This window comes from Amblyraja radiata, chromosome 9, assembly GCF_010909765.2.
Source record: "Amblyraja radiata isolate CabotCenter1 chromosome 9, sAmbRad1.1.pri, whole genome shotgun sequence".
Classification (NCBI taxonomy): Eukaryota; Metazoa; Chordata; class Chondrichthyes; order Rajiformes; family Rajidae; genus Amblyraja; species Amblyraja radiata.
Genome location: NC_045964.1, coordinates 63,852,416 through 63,870,332, shown reverse-complemented (window position 1 = coordinate 63,870,332; position 17,917 = coordinate 63,852,416). Strand labels below are relative to the sequence as shown.

Below are 17,917 nucleotides of genomic sequence, written 5' to 3'. Positions count from 1 at the left end.
GCAACACAACAGCAGTAGAGGGAGATGCAGAGTTAATTTTTGTACTCCTGAATCAAATTTGTTGAAGTTCATCACCATTTAACTACCCAAATTTGCAGGCATGGCACATTAAACAATTTTGATACAAATAAAATTTCTAGCATAATGTTTTTTAACAGTTCCAAATGAATGACTTAGTACTTTATGGTGCCTCGTTCGTCAAGGAATTTGAAATTCACAATCATTGTATGTGGGCAATTCACTGAATTTTTTTTGTTGTTTGTTTAAAACAGCCTAAGCCTTTTGTCCCAACTCATGCTCCAAGTGCTGGCAATGATCCAGGTTAGTTAACAATTTAGTTTGTATGTTTATATAAATAGTTCCTCTACATTTACATTTGTACATTTGAATTGTAATATGTTGAAGATTAATAAGTCACATGGAAAGTCATAATTTGATCTTCTGCTCTTGGCTAAAGCTCATGAAGCTCATCGTGTTACTATCTCTTTAAATCTAAGGATGTGAGAATGAGAAATTGTATTTTTGGGAATCTATTAATTCACATGCTTGTGGGATTTTATTGGATATATACAATATTTTTCAGTTGTTCGTATTCTTATGGATAGAATAAAATTTTAATTGAAGAGTACTTATGTTCAACATTTTACATTGATGGCTCCATATGCAATCTCTTTATGCAAAGACAGATTATCAATCACATGCATGGGAATTGTTCAATGGTTCTTTATTGTCACATACCTAGACACAGTGAAGTTCAGCAAATTATACTGTACATAAGTACAATCATACCCAAGTATAATTGCTGCAATTGTAGTGTAAGAATAGTAGATGATTAGACAGACTGAGACTGTACAAAGAGTTGCCATGTTTCCATGCCATCTTGTATCTTTCACGTTTCAAACTTCATAAATGTGTAGAGTCTTATCTTGGCCTTAAAGGCTAATGCAGGGGTCAGCATAGCATAGATATATTCTTCACCATGACACTGCAGGCCGTGGTCTATCCACATGCTCAGCCTTTCCAAAGATGTCACATCCACACAATCCTCAGGCTTTGTAGAGGCTCCAGCAGCCTATCCACATGCAAACACGTTGTCCTTCTGCTGCCACTCTGACTCCATGCGCTGGGGCACCTACAGCAGCCTATCTCCAACACCCAGAGTGCCTCCAATGACATGGGAGGTGAGGCCATCACCTGCTCACTGGCACTGATCCTCTCCTCTGTCAGTCACTGTCATTTAGAAACTCATGGTATTCAGGCATTCTTTTCTTCATTCTTTGCAAACCATAATTTATTTCATGCCCACCTAGGGGAGCATTTCAGATCTTTGCATCGCATTCCTCCTTCATCAGTACACAAAATGGTTCTAGTTATTACATGCATTTTTATTATGATTAATTATTTTAGTACCCTTATTATACTTTGGAAATGTTTGTGGTAAAATTCATATTGCTCGTAAATTATTTGTTTTCCTTTTAAGGATGACCCTTTGACTTAAAGAAATGTTTGTTGCGTTTGAAGTTGTTTTAGGTTTAGGTTTATTATTGTCAAGTGTTCTGAGGTACAGTGAGAAGCTTTATTTTGTATGCACCTCCTGCTGTGGTAGATTCTGTTGAAGGGCATGGCAGAATAGAATGCACATTACCTTTAAATAGGATTTTGAAGAAACTGGTCTGCATTTATGCAGAAGGAAGTTTCTGAGAAGTTTTAATATAAATAAAATATATTAATGAACAAAATTAATTAAATAACAAAGAACAAATTTAAATTAAAGGCTGTTTGCAAATGTAGTTATTGTTTTCTCAAGAATGAAACATCTTTATATATGAACAAATATTACTTTGTTTCCATTAGTGGAAGAAGTAGTGAAGACGAGCCCAGCTATACACGTACAAATTGTCCCTGAATATACTGGTGAACAGGTGGCTTCAGTACTCGCAGAAGAGATTTATGGTAATTCTAATTGCATAACTAGCATTTTGGATACATTTGTTAGAAACAATATCATGGTCATTTTAAAGATTGTATAAGGACAATGCAAGGAGTATTTAATTTGCAGTAACCACACCAGAATAAATGCAGTAGGCAATTTTCAAAATAACTGCAGATGCCAGAAGACTGAAATAAATACAGAAAATGGTGGAAAACAACAGATCAGACTGATGGCAAAACAGTCAATCCTCTGGGTCTGAGATCTTACTGTTCTGATGAAGGTCAATCCTAAACCATTGACTGTTTCCCTTTCCACATATGCTAACTCACTGCTAATGCTATCACTGTGGTTCTCCCACATACCCATTGGGAAGCTTGTCTATTCTTTTGACCTACCTTTTCTGGTCCCATCTGTTTTCTGACAGACTTACCCATGCTCATAGGTTAAAATTGTATTTGGGCTCCAATTACCTAGTTGTGAAGCACCCTCCAGTAAGACTTTATGAGAAGCTAATTTGAGTCCATATTGCTTAATTCAGCAAGCGCATGACTTCACAGGTGGAAGAATAAGAATATTGTTGAACAAAAATCAAACTGCTGAAGAAACTCACGGGTCAGTAGCATCTGTGGAGAGAAATGGTCAGACGACATTTTAGGTCGGGATCCTTTATTTCCGTCCACAGATACTGCCTAATTCAGTGTGTTCCTCTGCCGTTTATTCTTTTTGTTCAAGATTTCAGCATCTTGTGGAATACTAATTTGGGTTTGGAAATGTGATCAACAAACAGTGTTCTGGAAAATAAAATAATGTGATTGATCTCTGATAAAGCTACAGAAAGCAACTAATTATTGCTTCTACTATTGTATCCCATATTATGTACCGCATAAACACATTGGAAAAACATGGTGTGAATCAAAAAAATAATTTAATTAAACAGAAAGGAGGCATGTCAGGGACTGTCTTAAAAAATATATAAGAATTAGGTGACCCATTAAGGAACAGAATGGAGAAAGCCCATGTAGACACATATAGTGTTGTGTTACCTAACATCTCAAAACTTCATTATCTGGAGAAAATAAAACTATTGTACTTGTAGATTAAGAAGGAAGCAACAGTTGAAGCTGATGCATATCAGCTGTAAATTTTCTTTTATTTTTTCTTTGACAATACATTTTACTTTGGTTAAGCCTTTTATTTTTACAATGCGTCAATTATTCTTCTGATCAAACTAGTGCTCACGGCAGAATAATAAGTAAAAGATGTGGGTTAAAATCATGTATTATCATCAAGATAGACTAATGCTAAAACTAATTGGGAATATATTTGTTCTTCTTAAAGGTTGCTTTTGTACTATTTGGCTGCTATATTTGCTGACATAAAAGTACCAGTATTTAAAAAATAACTTCAAAGGATGTTAAATTATTGTTTGATTTGTGGATTTATTTAAAAGGACAAAAAACTATATGGAAGTGTCAGAGGCTGTTTATATAAAGCTATCATAGTCGTGATTTTTATTGTTTTAACATTGGGAGCAAAAAATGAACATTTAAAATATCTGCAGTTAAATAGAACATAGTTCAGATTGTTTTGCCAAATGTTATTGCTTTCTTTGAGTGTGAATATAAAACCAAATTTGCTGTGGAATCTGGAATACCCAGTACATGATGTCTTGACCATTTCCGGTCTGTGTTGTAATAAATTGTGCGCAAAAACGCTACCTTATATCGCTAGGATTTTTTGCCACCTTACTCACAGTTCTCCTCTGCTCCAAGCCACCATGTTGTGTTCCGATCAGTGAAATATGAGAAAAGTTATGAAGGTTTAAAAAATCGTGAGATCAGCAGATTGGTCTTCTCGCCTGTCAGTCACCATGAAGGTAACACCCCTTCCAGCACACGCTGGAGAATAAAGCCCTGGAGGCGGGGCTGAGTAAACTAGCCATGCTGATTTAGTCCGCTAGAGTAGAGTCGGGAAAGCCGCTGTGTGGAGTCTGGAAAGCTGCTGTGTGGAGCCGGGAAAGCTGCTGTGCAGAGTCGGGAAGCCCGCTGTGGAGTCGGGAGGTGCTGTGTGGTGCCGCGGCCGGTGGCCGCTGAGTGGATTCCCTCCTCCCCCACACATCCCCCTTCCCCCCACACACCCCCTTTCCCCCTCCCCTTCCCCATCTCCCCACACCCCCCTCCCCCCACACACCAACACCCCCCTTTAACCTCCCCGTTCCTTCCACCCCATCCCCCCCGCACCACTCCCCTACTCCCCACCCTATACCCCCCTGCCCTATACCCACCCCATCCTCCCCTGCACCCCTACCTGCCGTGTACCCGCTCCCTCGCCTGCAGCCCCCCTCACCTGCAGCCCCCTCACCTGCACCCTCTTCACCTGCACCCACCCTCCCCTGCACCCCCCCTCCCTTGCACCCCCCCCTTGCACCGCCCCCCTCCCTTGCACCCCTCACCTCCCCTGCACACCCCCTCCCATGCACCCCCTCTTTCCTGCACCCCCTCCCCTTCACCCCCCCTCCCCTGCACCCCTCATTCCCTGCTCCCCCTTCCCTGCACCCCCTAACCCCCCCTACACCATCCCCCTCCCCCACGCTCCCCTCCCCCACGCTCCCCTCCCCCTCACACACCCCTCCCCTCTACCACACACACACATCCCTTCCCCTCCCCTACCTCCACCAGCCCCCATCCCCCCCATCATCCCTCTCCCCCCACCAGTGAGTCAGTCAGTGAGTGTCCAGAAAGCCGTGAGTCAGCCGCGCCTGCATGGTTGGGGGTGAATAGTGAGTGGTGGAATATTGCGTTGGGAGACCAGGCCTCCCGTGAGAATGGGATCCAACGGGTCCCACTTAGTCTAGTAATCTTGTTAAAAGTAACAAGATTTGATTTAATGTTAGAACAGCAAAGATCCAAATAAATAGTGCAGATCATGTCCAAATAAGTAAGCTTTGCTTTTTTTTACAACCAATTTTAATATTTCAATATATTTTATTAATAATCATCGGGTGGCACTGTGCGTCGGCTTCCTCGCCAGCATTTCGACTTTTTTTGTTTTTTAGTTTGTCCAAATGTATGTTATAGTGACTCTCGGTATGTCTTATGTGGGGGGTGGTAGGGGGGAATAGGGGGAAACCGTTTTCAGTCACCTACTATGACGGAGATGCAACTTTTTCCTTGTCGCTTCTACGCCTCCCTCGTGGCCTAACAACTCGGATTGGTGCGGCCCCTCCCGTATTCGGGCCCAGAGCTTCAGCAGCGGGTACATCGTGGATTTTACATCACCGAGCGGGGCGATCCCTTGCCTTGGATCACCAGAGAAGAGCTCGGTTACCGGCCTGCTGCCTATAACATCCTGAAGCCTCGGTCTACGGAGCTTGTAGGAGCAGGCGTGGGTGGAGCGGACTTTACCATCGCGGAGCGGGCCAATCCCTTGCCGGAGATCGCCGGAGAAGAGCTCCAACCGCCGGCCCGTGGCCTATAACATCCTGAAGCCACGGTCTGCGGTAACTTGCAGGAACTCCAAGCCGAGGAGTGTGTTCAATCTGTCCCGATATCGGAGCTTCGATCAGCCCGACGAGAGGGCTTGCACATCAGGCCGTCCGTAGCAGCGACTACGGAGGCTCAAGGTCCCCGACCACGAGTGAACAAAGGAGGAAGGCTGACTGTACTTTATTGCCTTCCATCACAGTGAAGAATGCTGTGGTGGATGATTATGTTAAATTCTATTGTGTATTGTGTTCTTTTTAATTGTATGGCTGCATGGTAACTCATTTCACTGTACCTTAATTGGTGCATGTGACAAATAAATGTGAACCTTGAAACTTGCACAGGTTTATAATTGCAACTGTGCAGTTAAATCAGATCTAGAAGCTTACTTGGAAGGCCTCACTTGGAAGGCTACACTGAGATTATGCAAAAGCAAAACAATACCGCTGGGTATCTCGAGATAATATTAAACTAAAATAATAATAATAATGTGTCGTTTTAAGATCTACGAATATAAGAAAATGTACCATGAAAACTTATTTAATCAATCAATTGTGCTTTTTATTGGCCATCAGTCAATCAATTAATCAATCAGCATTAGACTGATTACCAAATTAAGCCTCGGCTTGGAGTTCCTGAATCGGCCACTTCCTTACCGGAGATCACGGCTTCAGGATCATTTAAATCAGAAGAACAATTGAGACTGATGAAGCAATCAAGGATTTGAAAAGAGAATTAAAGCAAATATGAAAATAATTGAAAAATGAAACTTTAAAGTAGATGCAGGTTTCTGGACATTGGACTGAAACTATTTTTCATAATTATACCATGAATTGTATAAAGTGAATATAGGAATTTAGATCTACACTAGGAATTGGAAATCAATGTCGAATTTCATTCACAGCTGATGTTACTAAATTGACGGATAAAGTTGTTGCAGATGTTTAAAAATAAGATTTTGATAATTTTTAATAAACATACAAATTGGAAAACCCATATTTAGTTGACTTTTCATGATTCTGCAAAGTAATGTGATCTATTAAATATATAAAAGCATTTAGGGCAATCATGTTTCTTTCCCTGCAGTGCAAAATAACTTTTATCACTTGCTTCTGGAGTAAACTAGATAACTGAGTCCTTTATTCAATTTTTAAATCTTTTAAAAAACAACCTTTTTAAGCTGAGAGGGGAAAGATTTAAAAGGAACCCAAGGGACAATTTTTTTCACACGGAAGTGGTGTATGGAAAGATTCAGAGGAAAATGGGTCAGGCTCAGGAAAATGGACCAGCTAATGGACTAGCTAGAATGGGTCAGTGTGGACCAGTTGGGCCGAAGGACCTGTTTCCATGTTGTATGACTCCAAAACAGAAATCTGTTGAACCTGCTGATTCAGTTAAATACAATATACAATAAACATAATTTCTTTCTTTCCCAACCTCCATTTCAGTTATCAGAAGCACAAAACGTGAGAACCTCAGGGAAATTAGGTTATTTGAAGTCATCAACAGCAGGATAGAGAGACATTCACTGTAACCATTTAAAAAAATAATCACATTATGTTTTTGAAATTTGTCTTATATTCAGACTTTTCTAGCAAAATGTAAATCAGGTGATTTTGGACACAGTGAAAATATTTCATAATGTTTTTGTGCTACAGCATTATAATTAAATTTTTTGTGCGACTCTGATCGATATTTTAATATAACGCAGTTATGGTTTATTTATAATACATTTTAGGATTTTCATTGTCATTGAGGAGGAGGGTGAAATCCAGTTAACAAATTAATGAAAATCAATGCATGATTTCATCAAGATTTTAATCTTTATGAAATATTAAATTTCTTAATCACATGTTGAAAACTACAAGAAGAACTAGAACCTTTGTGACAAATTATATATTCACAGAAGAGGAGTATATGTGTGCAGCTTGCTCTGGGAATTATTTTTTAACAAAATCTGCTATATATTTGAAGAATGTTTTGGCAGCTGGGCATTTTACAATTTTTAAATAATCTTTGACAGATTAATATTTATATCAATGCAACAAATCTTTGAGCCCCAGTTTAACAATGAAGGATCCCATTCCATATTGCACCTTCATTTATCTTTCTTCTGAAGATGTCCCTTTTCCAGTTGTTTAATCAGAAGTAACTTTTGGAATTTGAATAAATGTAGTACAAAATATATCCAATATCACAGATTAACAGCATTGTCTGAGCAGTTCCAAATACCGTTTGACCTGTTTTTACAAAATGTTAAATGGTCAGATCGACATAGACTACAAGACCTACACCAAACCCAAACCAATTAGGAGCAGACGAGGGCATTCGATCCAATTTGAGATCCCAGCTACAAAGACAGATGTGTACAGCAATTCGTTCTACCCCCGCACAATTAAAGCATGGAATAATCTCCACCCAACTATAGTTACCCAACCAGATGCAACTAAATTTAAAGTAGCTCTTTCTTCCCAATAACCCTTTCTGGCTTAAGCCCTCCCTTCACCACCTCCAGTTTAAATTCCATTTGGAATATTTTGGAGGACCAAGAAACCAAGAACCAAGAATACAGCAGGCCCTGGCATATACAAGGCAGTTGCAAATGGTTATGGGGCACTTTAAGCACGGTTATTTACAATGCTGATCTATTAAGATACATTTGTATATCATTTGCTATCAACATGATGTGTAATAATATGTTAGAAGAATACATACAAACAAAATATTTAGAGAAATTAGTACTCCAGCCAACATAGCAAACTTGGTGACATTCTTTCGCTGTTAACTGCTAAAAAAGCTGTACGTTTCTAACGGAGAACCCCATTGTCGGATTATGTCTGTCTTTTTCATGGTCGTTAATATATTGTGCCAGACATCTTTCTAAATTAGGTGATAATATATTTAGGATAAATTGTATGTGCAGTTTAAAGCAAAGGAAATATTTCATTAGAGATTCTACTATCAACTTCATTAAAAACAATAGCGATAATAAATTTAGGTAGAAATTACATTTATACTATTATTTTTTCAAATTTACAGATAGAAATATATGTGAAGTCTCACCGAATGTTTGTGGTCCAGGAATTTGCATCAATCGACAAGTTGGATACACATGTGACTGTGACACAGGTTATCAGCTGGATAATCAGCAAAATAAGTGTGTAGGTAAGAAATATGCAATAACTGATCTTTTATGTACATAGCATGATTTTGAGCTGGGTTTATGGTATGCTAAATATAACAACAGGGACAGTGATCTAGATATATAATATTGATCATATGTGATTAATAATTTAAATTAATAAATTATTTGCACAATTCCAGCTGATAATAATAGAAATAGTCCTTATTTGCTACACGTGTACCTATTATGTAGAAGGATCATTGGGAAATGATTGTTTAATATTATTTTTCACGAGGAATTGGGGGAGGTCCTACAAACTCTCTGTGTTGCTAATGCAGGAAATGTAATAGTACAGAGCAGTGTTGAACCGGGTTTACACAAGAGACTATGAAATTGAATTGAATATTTGTTATTCATGTATATAACTGATTGTTTTGTATGGCAGATATTAATGAATGCAGGGAAATCCCACAGCTCTGTAGCTATGGCCAGTGTGGAAATACAGCGGGAGGTTATCGGTGCACTTGTTTGACAGGATTTGTGTTGAACCGACAAGGAACTGACTGTCTAGGTAATCTAGAAAATGTGTTCCTGTATTGCCAATTATAATCGCTTTCTAAAAGTTCACATCGTTGCTGGTATCTAAATATAATCACGAGTGGATAAAACATGAAACAATAGTGTAAAATGCTTATTATATTATTATCATTAATATTATTATATTATGAAGAATAGAGAAGTAAGTAGCTGATATCTAAAATTATTGATTTCATTGTTATGCCCATTGAAAGGTGAGGTGCTATTCCTGCTGTGATGATGATGAAAGGAAATAGAAGCTTATATGCTTTTTAGCATCTTTGGCCTATTTCTCAATTAAATGTTATGATTAATCTGTGGAAATCTCCATATATCTATCCTTTTCCACACCCCTTGCTATCTTTGATTAACAGAAGTCTCAGCAGCTTCACATTTTATATTGACTGAGCAACAGTTGTCATTTGCAGAAGAGACTTCCAGTTTCCGACAAGGAAACTTTTTCACCCAGAGAGTTGTGAAATTGTGGAAATCCCTGCCCCAGAGGGCAGTGGAGGCCAAATCACTGGATGGATTAAAGAGAGAGTTAGATAGAGCTCTAGGGGCTAGTGAAATCAAGGGATATGGGGAGAAGGCAGGCACGGGTTATTGATTGGGGACGATCAGTCATGATCATAATGAATGGCGGTGCTGGCTCGAAGGACCAAATGGCCTCCTCCTGCACCTATTTTCTATGTTTCTTCGTGCTACTATTTTCATCATTAATGTAATCTTACTTATATTAATTTGGTAAATCTCTGTACTGATTCTTGGTTCTTGGTTTCTTGGTCCTCCAAAATATTCCAAATGGAATTTAAACTGGAGGTGGTGGAGGGAGGACTTAAGTCAGAAAGGGTTATTGGGAAGAAAGAGCTACTTTAAATTTAGTTGCATTTGGTTGGGTAACTATAATAGGGTGGAGATTATACCATGCTTTAATTGTGCGGGGGAAGAACGAATTGCTGTACACATCTGTCTTTGTAGCTGGGATCACAAATTGGATCGAATGCCCTCGTCTGCTCCTAATTGGTTTGGGTTTGGTGTAGGCCTTGTAATCTATGTCGAGCTGACCATTTAACATTTTGTAAAAACAGGTCAAACGGTGAGCTTCACGATTAAACATTAGTTATCCGAGGTTGCCCAGGATTCTATCCTCTTCCCAAAATTGAAACACAGATCAATATCCATTTGTCATATCTAATATGATAGTTATGTAAGCTCCAGGAATTATACATTATCCCTTGATTATTGCCAAATTGTCTTTTCAGCCTATGTTCAAATTGAAAGGAATTTACTGTCAAATTTAGACATGAGCTAATGCCAGCATAGGCAACAAAGGGGCTCAGTTACAGGTGGTCTATATTCTTTGGATTCCTGAAAATATAATATGGTACCAATAGACTTGTATAATACTGAGATAATTCCTAATGCAAAAGAGCAAACACACGATTTTTAATTGACCAACTGTTGATGTTAGGTAATAAGTACATAACAATATTTTCCTGTTTTGCTCCAGTTTACACAAGGGCCCAAGAAATATTCTTACAAATATATGTTTTATGTAAATACTACAATTGAATTTTATCTTATTAGATTTAATTTAGTGGTTGTTTGGAAAGCCAATAATATAAACAAATAAAAAGACAGGAAATATTAAAGTAATGCAAATCCATCAAATCTGGAAAGAGAAAAGAAATGTAATTCACTTTATCTGAATTTTTTGGCAATTGTAGGTTATAATATGTCATTGGTTATGTTACATGACTAACAATCAGTTGTTCTAGACAATTGATCCAGGAGCACGAGTTCAACCATGCCAGCTGCATAATTCAATTTCAAGTGAATAAATATATCTGAAATGCAAAATAAAACCTTTTGTACAATAACTGCAAAACTATAGAATTTTCATGTAAATCCCATCACTAATGTCCTTTGGGGAAATAAATCTACCATTCTTTAGGTCTGCCCTACATACAGTATGACTCCGGTGTGGTTGACCCAGAGGCGATTAGGTTTAGATTCTCAATGTTAGCATTGCTAGATACATCCACATTTAGTGAACAAATAAAAAAATGTCAACATATACCTGGATCTGCATTGTTTGAAACATTGTGGTAATTTTATACTATGAGTCCCTGACTTAGTTCTGTTTTCCCTGCCACCGAATCTACTTGTCAGTGATATCACATTTTTTATCTGCAGATATAAATGAGTGTGAAACAGACGCATGTGGGGGCAATGGTCATTGCATTAATATCCTGGGCACATACACCTGTTCCTGCTTTACAGGCTATACGTTAGCCACTTCACAAGACAAGCAAAATTGCCAAGGTTAGTACACATTTTGTTGGCAATGTTAAAGTAAAGTTTCCATATTTCTATTTTCCAGCAAATGTTTGATGCTTTTGTCAACTAAGTTTTGAAAGCGAAATAGAAAGTTCAATTCTATTTTATATTACAGATTGAGAATTAATTTCTAGGTATTTCTTTATTTATGAATTGTTTTGCAGTAAACAGAATTGAATCTATTTATCATCTGCTAATTAGATATTCTTGCCTACTTCCTAATGGCGCAACCTTTTTGTATACCATGGAAAATCATGAAATTGACCACGATCCATTTTAATATGGTGCTTGGGTAGCTTAGATCCAGAACAGTGATAGATAGCTGCTGATGGTATCTATGGTATCTGGTGGTATCTATGCACCATAGAAAGCATACTGCTGGGTTGCATCACATCTTGGTTTGGGATGAGTGATTGGGGACAGAGGTCAGGCGCTCATTGGAGTGTAAATGGGTGTTTTTCTATGCCGTATGACTCTATGACTATATCATTGTCAAGGGAAAACTGCTCAGATTCTTGGAGCAAACATGAAGTAAGATTCGTCTCGGTTCTCTTCCCTTGAACAGTTCTCCAATGTTCCTCAATCAATCAATCAATCAATCAATCAATCAATCAATCAATCAATCAATCAATCAATCAATCAATCAAGCTTTATTGTCATCTTGCAAAGCAACAGTTGTACAGTGCAAAATGAGAAGACGTTTCCCAGGGAATACCGGAGCATCGCACATGAAACTTAAAACATTTCACACATAATAACAGTAAAAACAATCCAGTCCCTGATGAAACAGTATAAATAGTTAAAAGCAGGTAAAACAGCAACATTAAAATACAGTAAAAACAATCATTAAAATGTCCAGGGCAGCTGATTTGAGTGGCCAGTGCCAGAGTTATTAAAATGTCAGTGCAAAGCCGCAGAATCAGGTGGAGTGACTGTTTAGCAGCCTCACAGCCTGTGGCAGGAAGCTGTTTAGCAGTCTGGTAGTCCGGGCTTTGATGCTACGGTATCTCTTGCCTGATGGCAGGAGATCCAGGTGTATGTGGAGGGGGTGCAGTTTGTCCTTAGCTATTCTCAGAGCTTTTTTCAGACAGTGGCTCTGGAACAGTTCTTGTACCGAGGGTAGGGAGACGCCAATGATCCTCTCTGCTCCCCTCACTACCCTCTGCAGAGCCTTCCTGTCTGAGCAGTTACAGTTGGAGTACCACGTGTTCATGCAGTACGTGAGTACAGACTCCACCGTGCCCCTGTAAAAAGTCCTGAGGATGTTGGTGGGGAGTGAGGCCTGTTTGAGTTTCCTCAGGAAGTGCAGTCGCTGATGGGGCCCGTTTGACAATCCCAGTGTTGTTCCTGGACCAGGTGAGACTGTCTGTAATTTGCACTCCGAGGAACTTTATGCTCTCCACTGTCTCCACCATGGTGCCACTGATGTTGAGGGGTGTGTGTTTTGGTTGCGACCTCCTGAAGTCGACAATCATCTCCTTTGTTTTGTCGACATTTAATGCTAAATTGTTGTTGCCACACCAGTCCACTAGTTGTTTTACTTCCTCCCTGTACATTGTTTCATCATCTCCGCTGATGAGTCCCACCACTGTTGTGTCATCTACGAATTTTATGATCTTATTGTCCCTGAATCTGGCAGCACAGTCATGTGTGATCAGTGTGAACAACAGCGGGCTGAGCACACAGCCTTGAGGGGAGCCGGTGCTCAGCCTGATCGAGCCCGAGGTGTTCTTGCCAACACGGACTGACTGCGGTCTCTCTGTCAGAAAGTCCAAGATCCAGTGATACCAGTGATCCTCTATCCCGTTGCAAAGACATTTTCCATATTAAATGGTATTTCTGCATTAAGTAGAGTCCATCTTTAAATCTGTTAGTTTCACTTTCAGAAGAACATCACTCTCTAGGCATTACTGCCAGGAATTAGGAAGACCTTTAACTTGTCATGTAAACCTTAGATATCTATCATAGGCATGAAGCAGATGCAAGCTCCTTCCCCCCTTAGTGCTATGCTTATATTGATGGATCATACATTCAAATTATAGGAGCCTGAGTGTTAATTCAATCAAGAAATAAAAATCTGATGATAAGCTCAGAAAAATCATGCCAATACAAAGAAATGCAGGAAAGCTTGGAATTGGGCCTGGAACATGCACAAATGCATGTGGTGATGCATATCAATCTCAAGCAATTTTGGTTTGGGATATTTTGAATTATCATGTCAACAACCCTTTAAATGATTGCTATCTACATAACTGACTTCTCACTGCGCAGATATCAATGAATGTGAACAGGCCAACATATGCAATGGACATCGTTGCGTCAACATTCCAGGTTCTTATGCGTGTGACTGTGAAGAAGGTTATATATTGACCAGACCAGGAAATTGCAGTGGTAAATAGATGCATTAACTATAAGCTCTTAGAAAACTATACCTCTGATTGTTGTGGAATAAGATTTGTAATTATTAAGATTGGGTTTGGGTGTCTGTTTAAATGGAAAGTGACATCGTTTTTTCTCTTCACAGCTCACCCAATTGTACTGCTTTTTCACACTTTTTCCTATGATTCGTATCATGTGTTTAGCATGCAGAACCAACTTTTTGATTGGCATCAACATGGTTGTCTTAAAATATTGATCAGTTAAATGGAAATGTTCATCAATAAAACAGATATGGTCCTGTCAATTATCTTTCCCCCAAATTAATGGTGTGTCCCTCTAGTGCCTTACGATTGACAGGATGAAAATAAAGTATGATTGAGCAGACAATAAATGTAGTCAATAACGGCCACCCAAAAATATATATGACTTTGGATTTTTTTTAAAAAGTCCTCTAACTGGAAACTTTAAATATGATATCTCACCATAATGAAAATTTGGATGCATTTGATTATGGAAGGTGGGTGGCATATCTGCCATGATCACATTGAATGTCGGTGCAGGCACGAAGGGCCGAATGACCTACTCCTGCACCTAGACAGAGACACCTTGCATTATGATGTAAGGGCCCTGTGTTTTGGGGGAATTAGTTTAATATTTTTAGAAAAACTGAACTCAATATTTGATTAATTTGACAGACTTTGATGAATGCCACAACCTGAATACATGCCCTGCTGAGAGTGCATTAATACCTGGGCTCCTTCCACTGTGTCAGCTAACAACTGATACAAAGTAATGAATGGAAGATGCCCAGGTAGGATGCATAGTTAAGCTGATAATCAAAAAAACTGCTGATGCTGAAAATCTGAAATAAAAAACAGAACGTACTGGAATCTCTTAGCTAGTTGGGCTGCATACAAAGTTAATCTACTCTAGGTAAATAAGACGATGATTAGATGGTGGAAGAGAAGGAAATGCAAAATAATCTGTAGTTTACGTAATTACAAAGATTTGACAAAACCTTATAAAAGAACACAAAGTGCTAGAGTAACTCATTCGGTCAGGGGGCATCCTTGGAGAACATGGATAGGTGATGTTTCTAGTCGACACCCTTCTTCAGCCAGAACCTTATACCATTGACATACATTGGATTGATAAAAAAATAAGCCATTTTTGCACCCTGTTATTTCCTAATACAAAACTTCTTTGCTTGATGACTTTAGTCCTTGACCACGTCCAAGACGGGTACGTACATGGAAAGGATAGGTTTAGAGGGATACGGTCCAAATGCACTCAGGTGGAACTAGTGTGGGCATGAGGCATGCTGGTTGGTGTGGGCAACATGGGCCAAAGGGCTTGTTTCCACGCTGTATGACTAATATGCCATAATATATCTGGGATCAATCCATACAATAGGTTATGAGCTTCATGGTACGATTAGAATAAATATACCATATTTTCTTTGCTCAGTGGTATTGCTATTTGAGACTTCAACTTCATGTAACCTTTTTCTGTTTCTGTCAGATTTGTTGATTATTAATAATAGAGATTTTGTTATGACTGTTTACAAAAGGTACTGGGGGAAAAATGTATATTTAGGTTATTTTTCTTAGTTAATTGGAACCTTGTGGAACATATATTTTTCTGAAAAAAGCAAATTGGGAATGTTACAGACCCTAATGTTATAATGTTGTGTCTGTTTCAGATAGTAATGAATGCTTGATGCCTGGCATTTGTACCAATGGGGGTTGTGTCAACATGGAAGGATCTTTCAGATGCACTTGTAACCAAGGTTTTGAACCTGTGACAGACCAGAAGAACTGCATTGGTTTGTGAACATTTTCAAATGTCCAATGCAATCTTGAGTATTTAATCATGTGTTAGTATGGACTCATGATCTTCCTGTACTCAATTTGTTGTTCCTCCCTTTACACATGTGTACATAATGGCTAATCCTCCTTATATTTATTCTTGAATTTTAAAATTCCAGGGTCTGGGAGATTATGCACTGACTGATGGCTTTAATTGTGAACCTGCTCTTGCCACTACACTGGGCCTTGCATTCTTGCATTCTTTGTCCATATTAACAAATTTCAGATTCCAGTTACACACCTAGCCCATATTCCCAATCTGCATTACCAGTTGGATTCCTAGCCCAAATTCCTAATCCTCAACTCTGTGCACATACACAACCATGCTACTGACCCTTAGCTTCAACTGCATATCTGGATTATATTCCCAATATAACATATAACATATAACATATATAACAATCTTCAGGTCCTGTCAACCATACGGAACCTTAAATGCATAATGCTACAGCAATGGCTGTAGAACATGTAAAGTTATCCAAGCATTTCTCACCTACAAAATTAATGAAAATCTAAAACAAATAATTACTAGTAATTAACTAGTAGAAAACTCCAGGGATGCTGCCTGGCCCGCTGATACATAGATACATAGACAATAGGTGCAAGAGTAGGCCATTCGGCCCTTCAATGTGATCATGGCTGATCATCCACAATCAGTACCCCATTCCTGCCTTCTCCCCATACCCCTTGATTCCGCTAGCCCCAAGAGCTCTATCTAACTCTCTTTTGAATGCATCCAGTGAATCGGCCTCCACTGCCTTCTGAGGCAGAGAATTCCACAAATTCACAACTCTCTGTGTGAAAAAGTTTTTCCTCATCTCAGTTCTAAATGTCCTACCCCTTATTCTTAAACTGTGGCCCCTTTTTCTGCACACCCCCAGCATCAGGAACATGTTTCCTGCATCTAGCATGTCCAATCCCTTAATAATTTTATATGTTTCTACAAGATATCCTCTCATCCTTCTTAGTTACTCCAGCTCTCTGTGTCTTTGTTTAATTGCTGGTAATTATCAGTTCCACTCTGTCCTCAGTTAAGTAATATTTAAAAAAATCAGTCAAACAAGTGTTATAGCTTCATTCAAGAAAGCCAACAGTGATAACAGGTAATTATAGCCCGCTTAGTCTAGCACCAGCAGCAGGGAAATTATTGGAAAAGGCTTTGAGGGGCATGGACTTTTGGAAAGGCATGGATTGATTAGGGAAATCCAGCGTAGATTTTTAGTGGAAACCCTGTATAAAATTTAACTGTGTAGACAAGTTCCAACTCGGATCTCATTTAAATACAGACAAGAAAACTGATTGCATCCATGCGCATCTAAAGCTTAAGTTAATCCGTTCAGTGAGGTACTGATCTGAGCAAAGTTTATATGAAGTATGTCCTGACCCAAGAGTTCCCACTTTTCCAATACTGATAACAGTGCTCATAACTCAAACTATGGTTTTGCATTCAGCTCTTTGAGCTACATATTTATACAATTACCTCTCTGCTAGGTTCTGTTCAATGCTACGGTGTTGCCTGTGTGTTAGGTAATAATCTGAGAAAGCTCAAACACAGTTTATTGTATTTTATATGCAGATATCGATGAATGTTTGACCCGTGATGTTTGTTTTAATGGACTTTGCACAAATACTGAGGGATCCTACACGTGTTCAATCTGCAACCCAGGGTACAGTAAATCAGAAAACAGACTGGCTTGTGAAGGTGGGTATAATTGAGATACAGTGTAGAATATGACTGCAATAAATCAGAATGTTTCTGGCATGTAAAATAACACAATTTATTGCACTTTTTGCTATAGACATTGATGAATGCGAATCCCTTAATGCTTGTTTCAATGGACTTTGTGTAAACACTGAGGGATCCTACACATGCTCAAACTGTAGTTCTGGATACAGTGTATCAACAACCAGGCAGACATGTGAAGGTAGGTATAATAGAGACACAGTTTAGAAGTTAACTGCAATAAAGCAGAATGTTTCCGGCATCTGAAATAATTAAGTTTATTGTACCTTTTGCTATAGACATTGATGAATGTGAATCCCTTGATGTTTGTTTTAATGGACTTTGCATAAACACTGAGGGATCCTACTCATGCTCAATCTGCAATCCTGGATATAGATTATCAGAAAACCGGCTGACATGTGAAGGTGGGTATAATAGAAGTACAGTGTGGAAGTTAACTGTAATAAAGAAGAATGTTTCTCGCATTAG

General features: G+C 38.8%; 1 protein-coding gene across 1 annotated transcript in view; it reads left to right on the top strand.

Moving 5' to 3' along the window:
• The window catches only part of ltbp2 (latent transforming growth factor beta binding protein 2), a 175,373-nt gene that overhangs the window by 109,483 nt on the left and 47,973 nt on the right, over positions 1–17,917 (top strand). The window contains exons 14-23 of the mRNA XM_033027651.1: positions 273–321; positions 1,855–1,953; positions 8,455–8,580; positions 8,985–9,110; positions 11,315–11,443; positions 13,730–13,849; positions 15,540–15,662; positions 17,282–17,407; positions 17,505–17,630; positions 17,728–17,853. Of these exons, the coding sequence (XP_032883542.1) occupies positions 273–321; positions 1,855–1,953; positions 8,455–8,580; positions 8,985–9,110; positions 11,315–11,443; positions 13,730–13,849; positions 15,540–15,662; positions 17,282–17,407; positions 17,505–17,630; positions 17,728–17,853 (1,150 nt within the window). The remainder of the gene's footprint in view (positions 1–272; positions 322–1,854; positions 1,954–8,454; positions 8,581–8,984; positions 9,111–11,314; positions 11,444–13,729; positions 13,850–15,539; positions 15,663–17,281; positions 17,408–17,504; positions 17,631–17,727; positions 17,854–17,917) is intronic.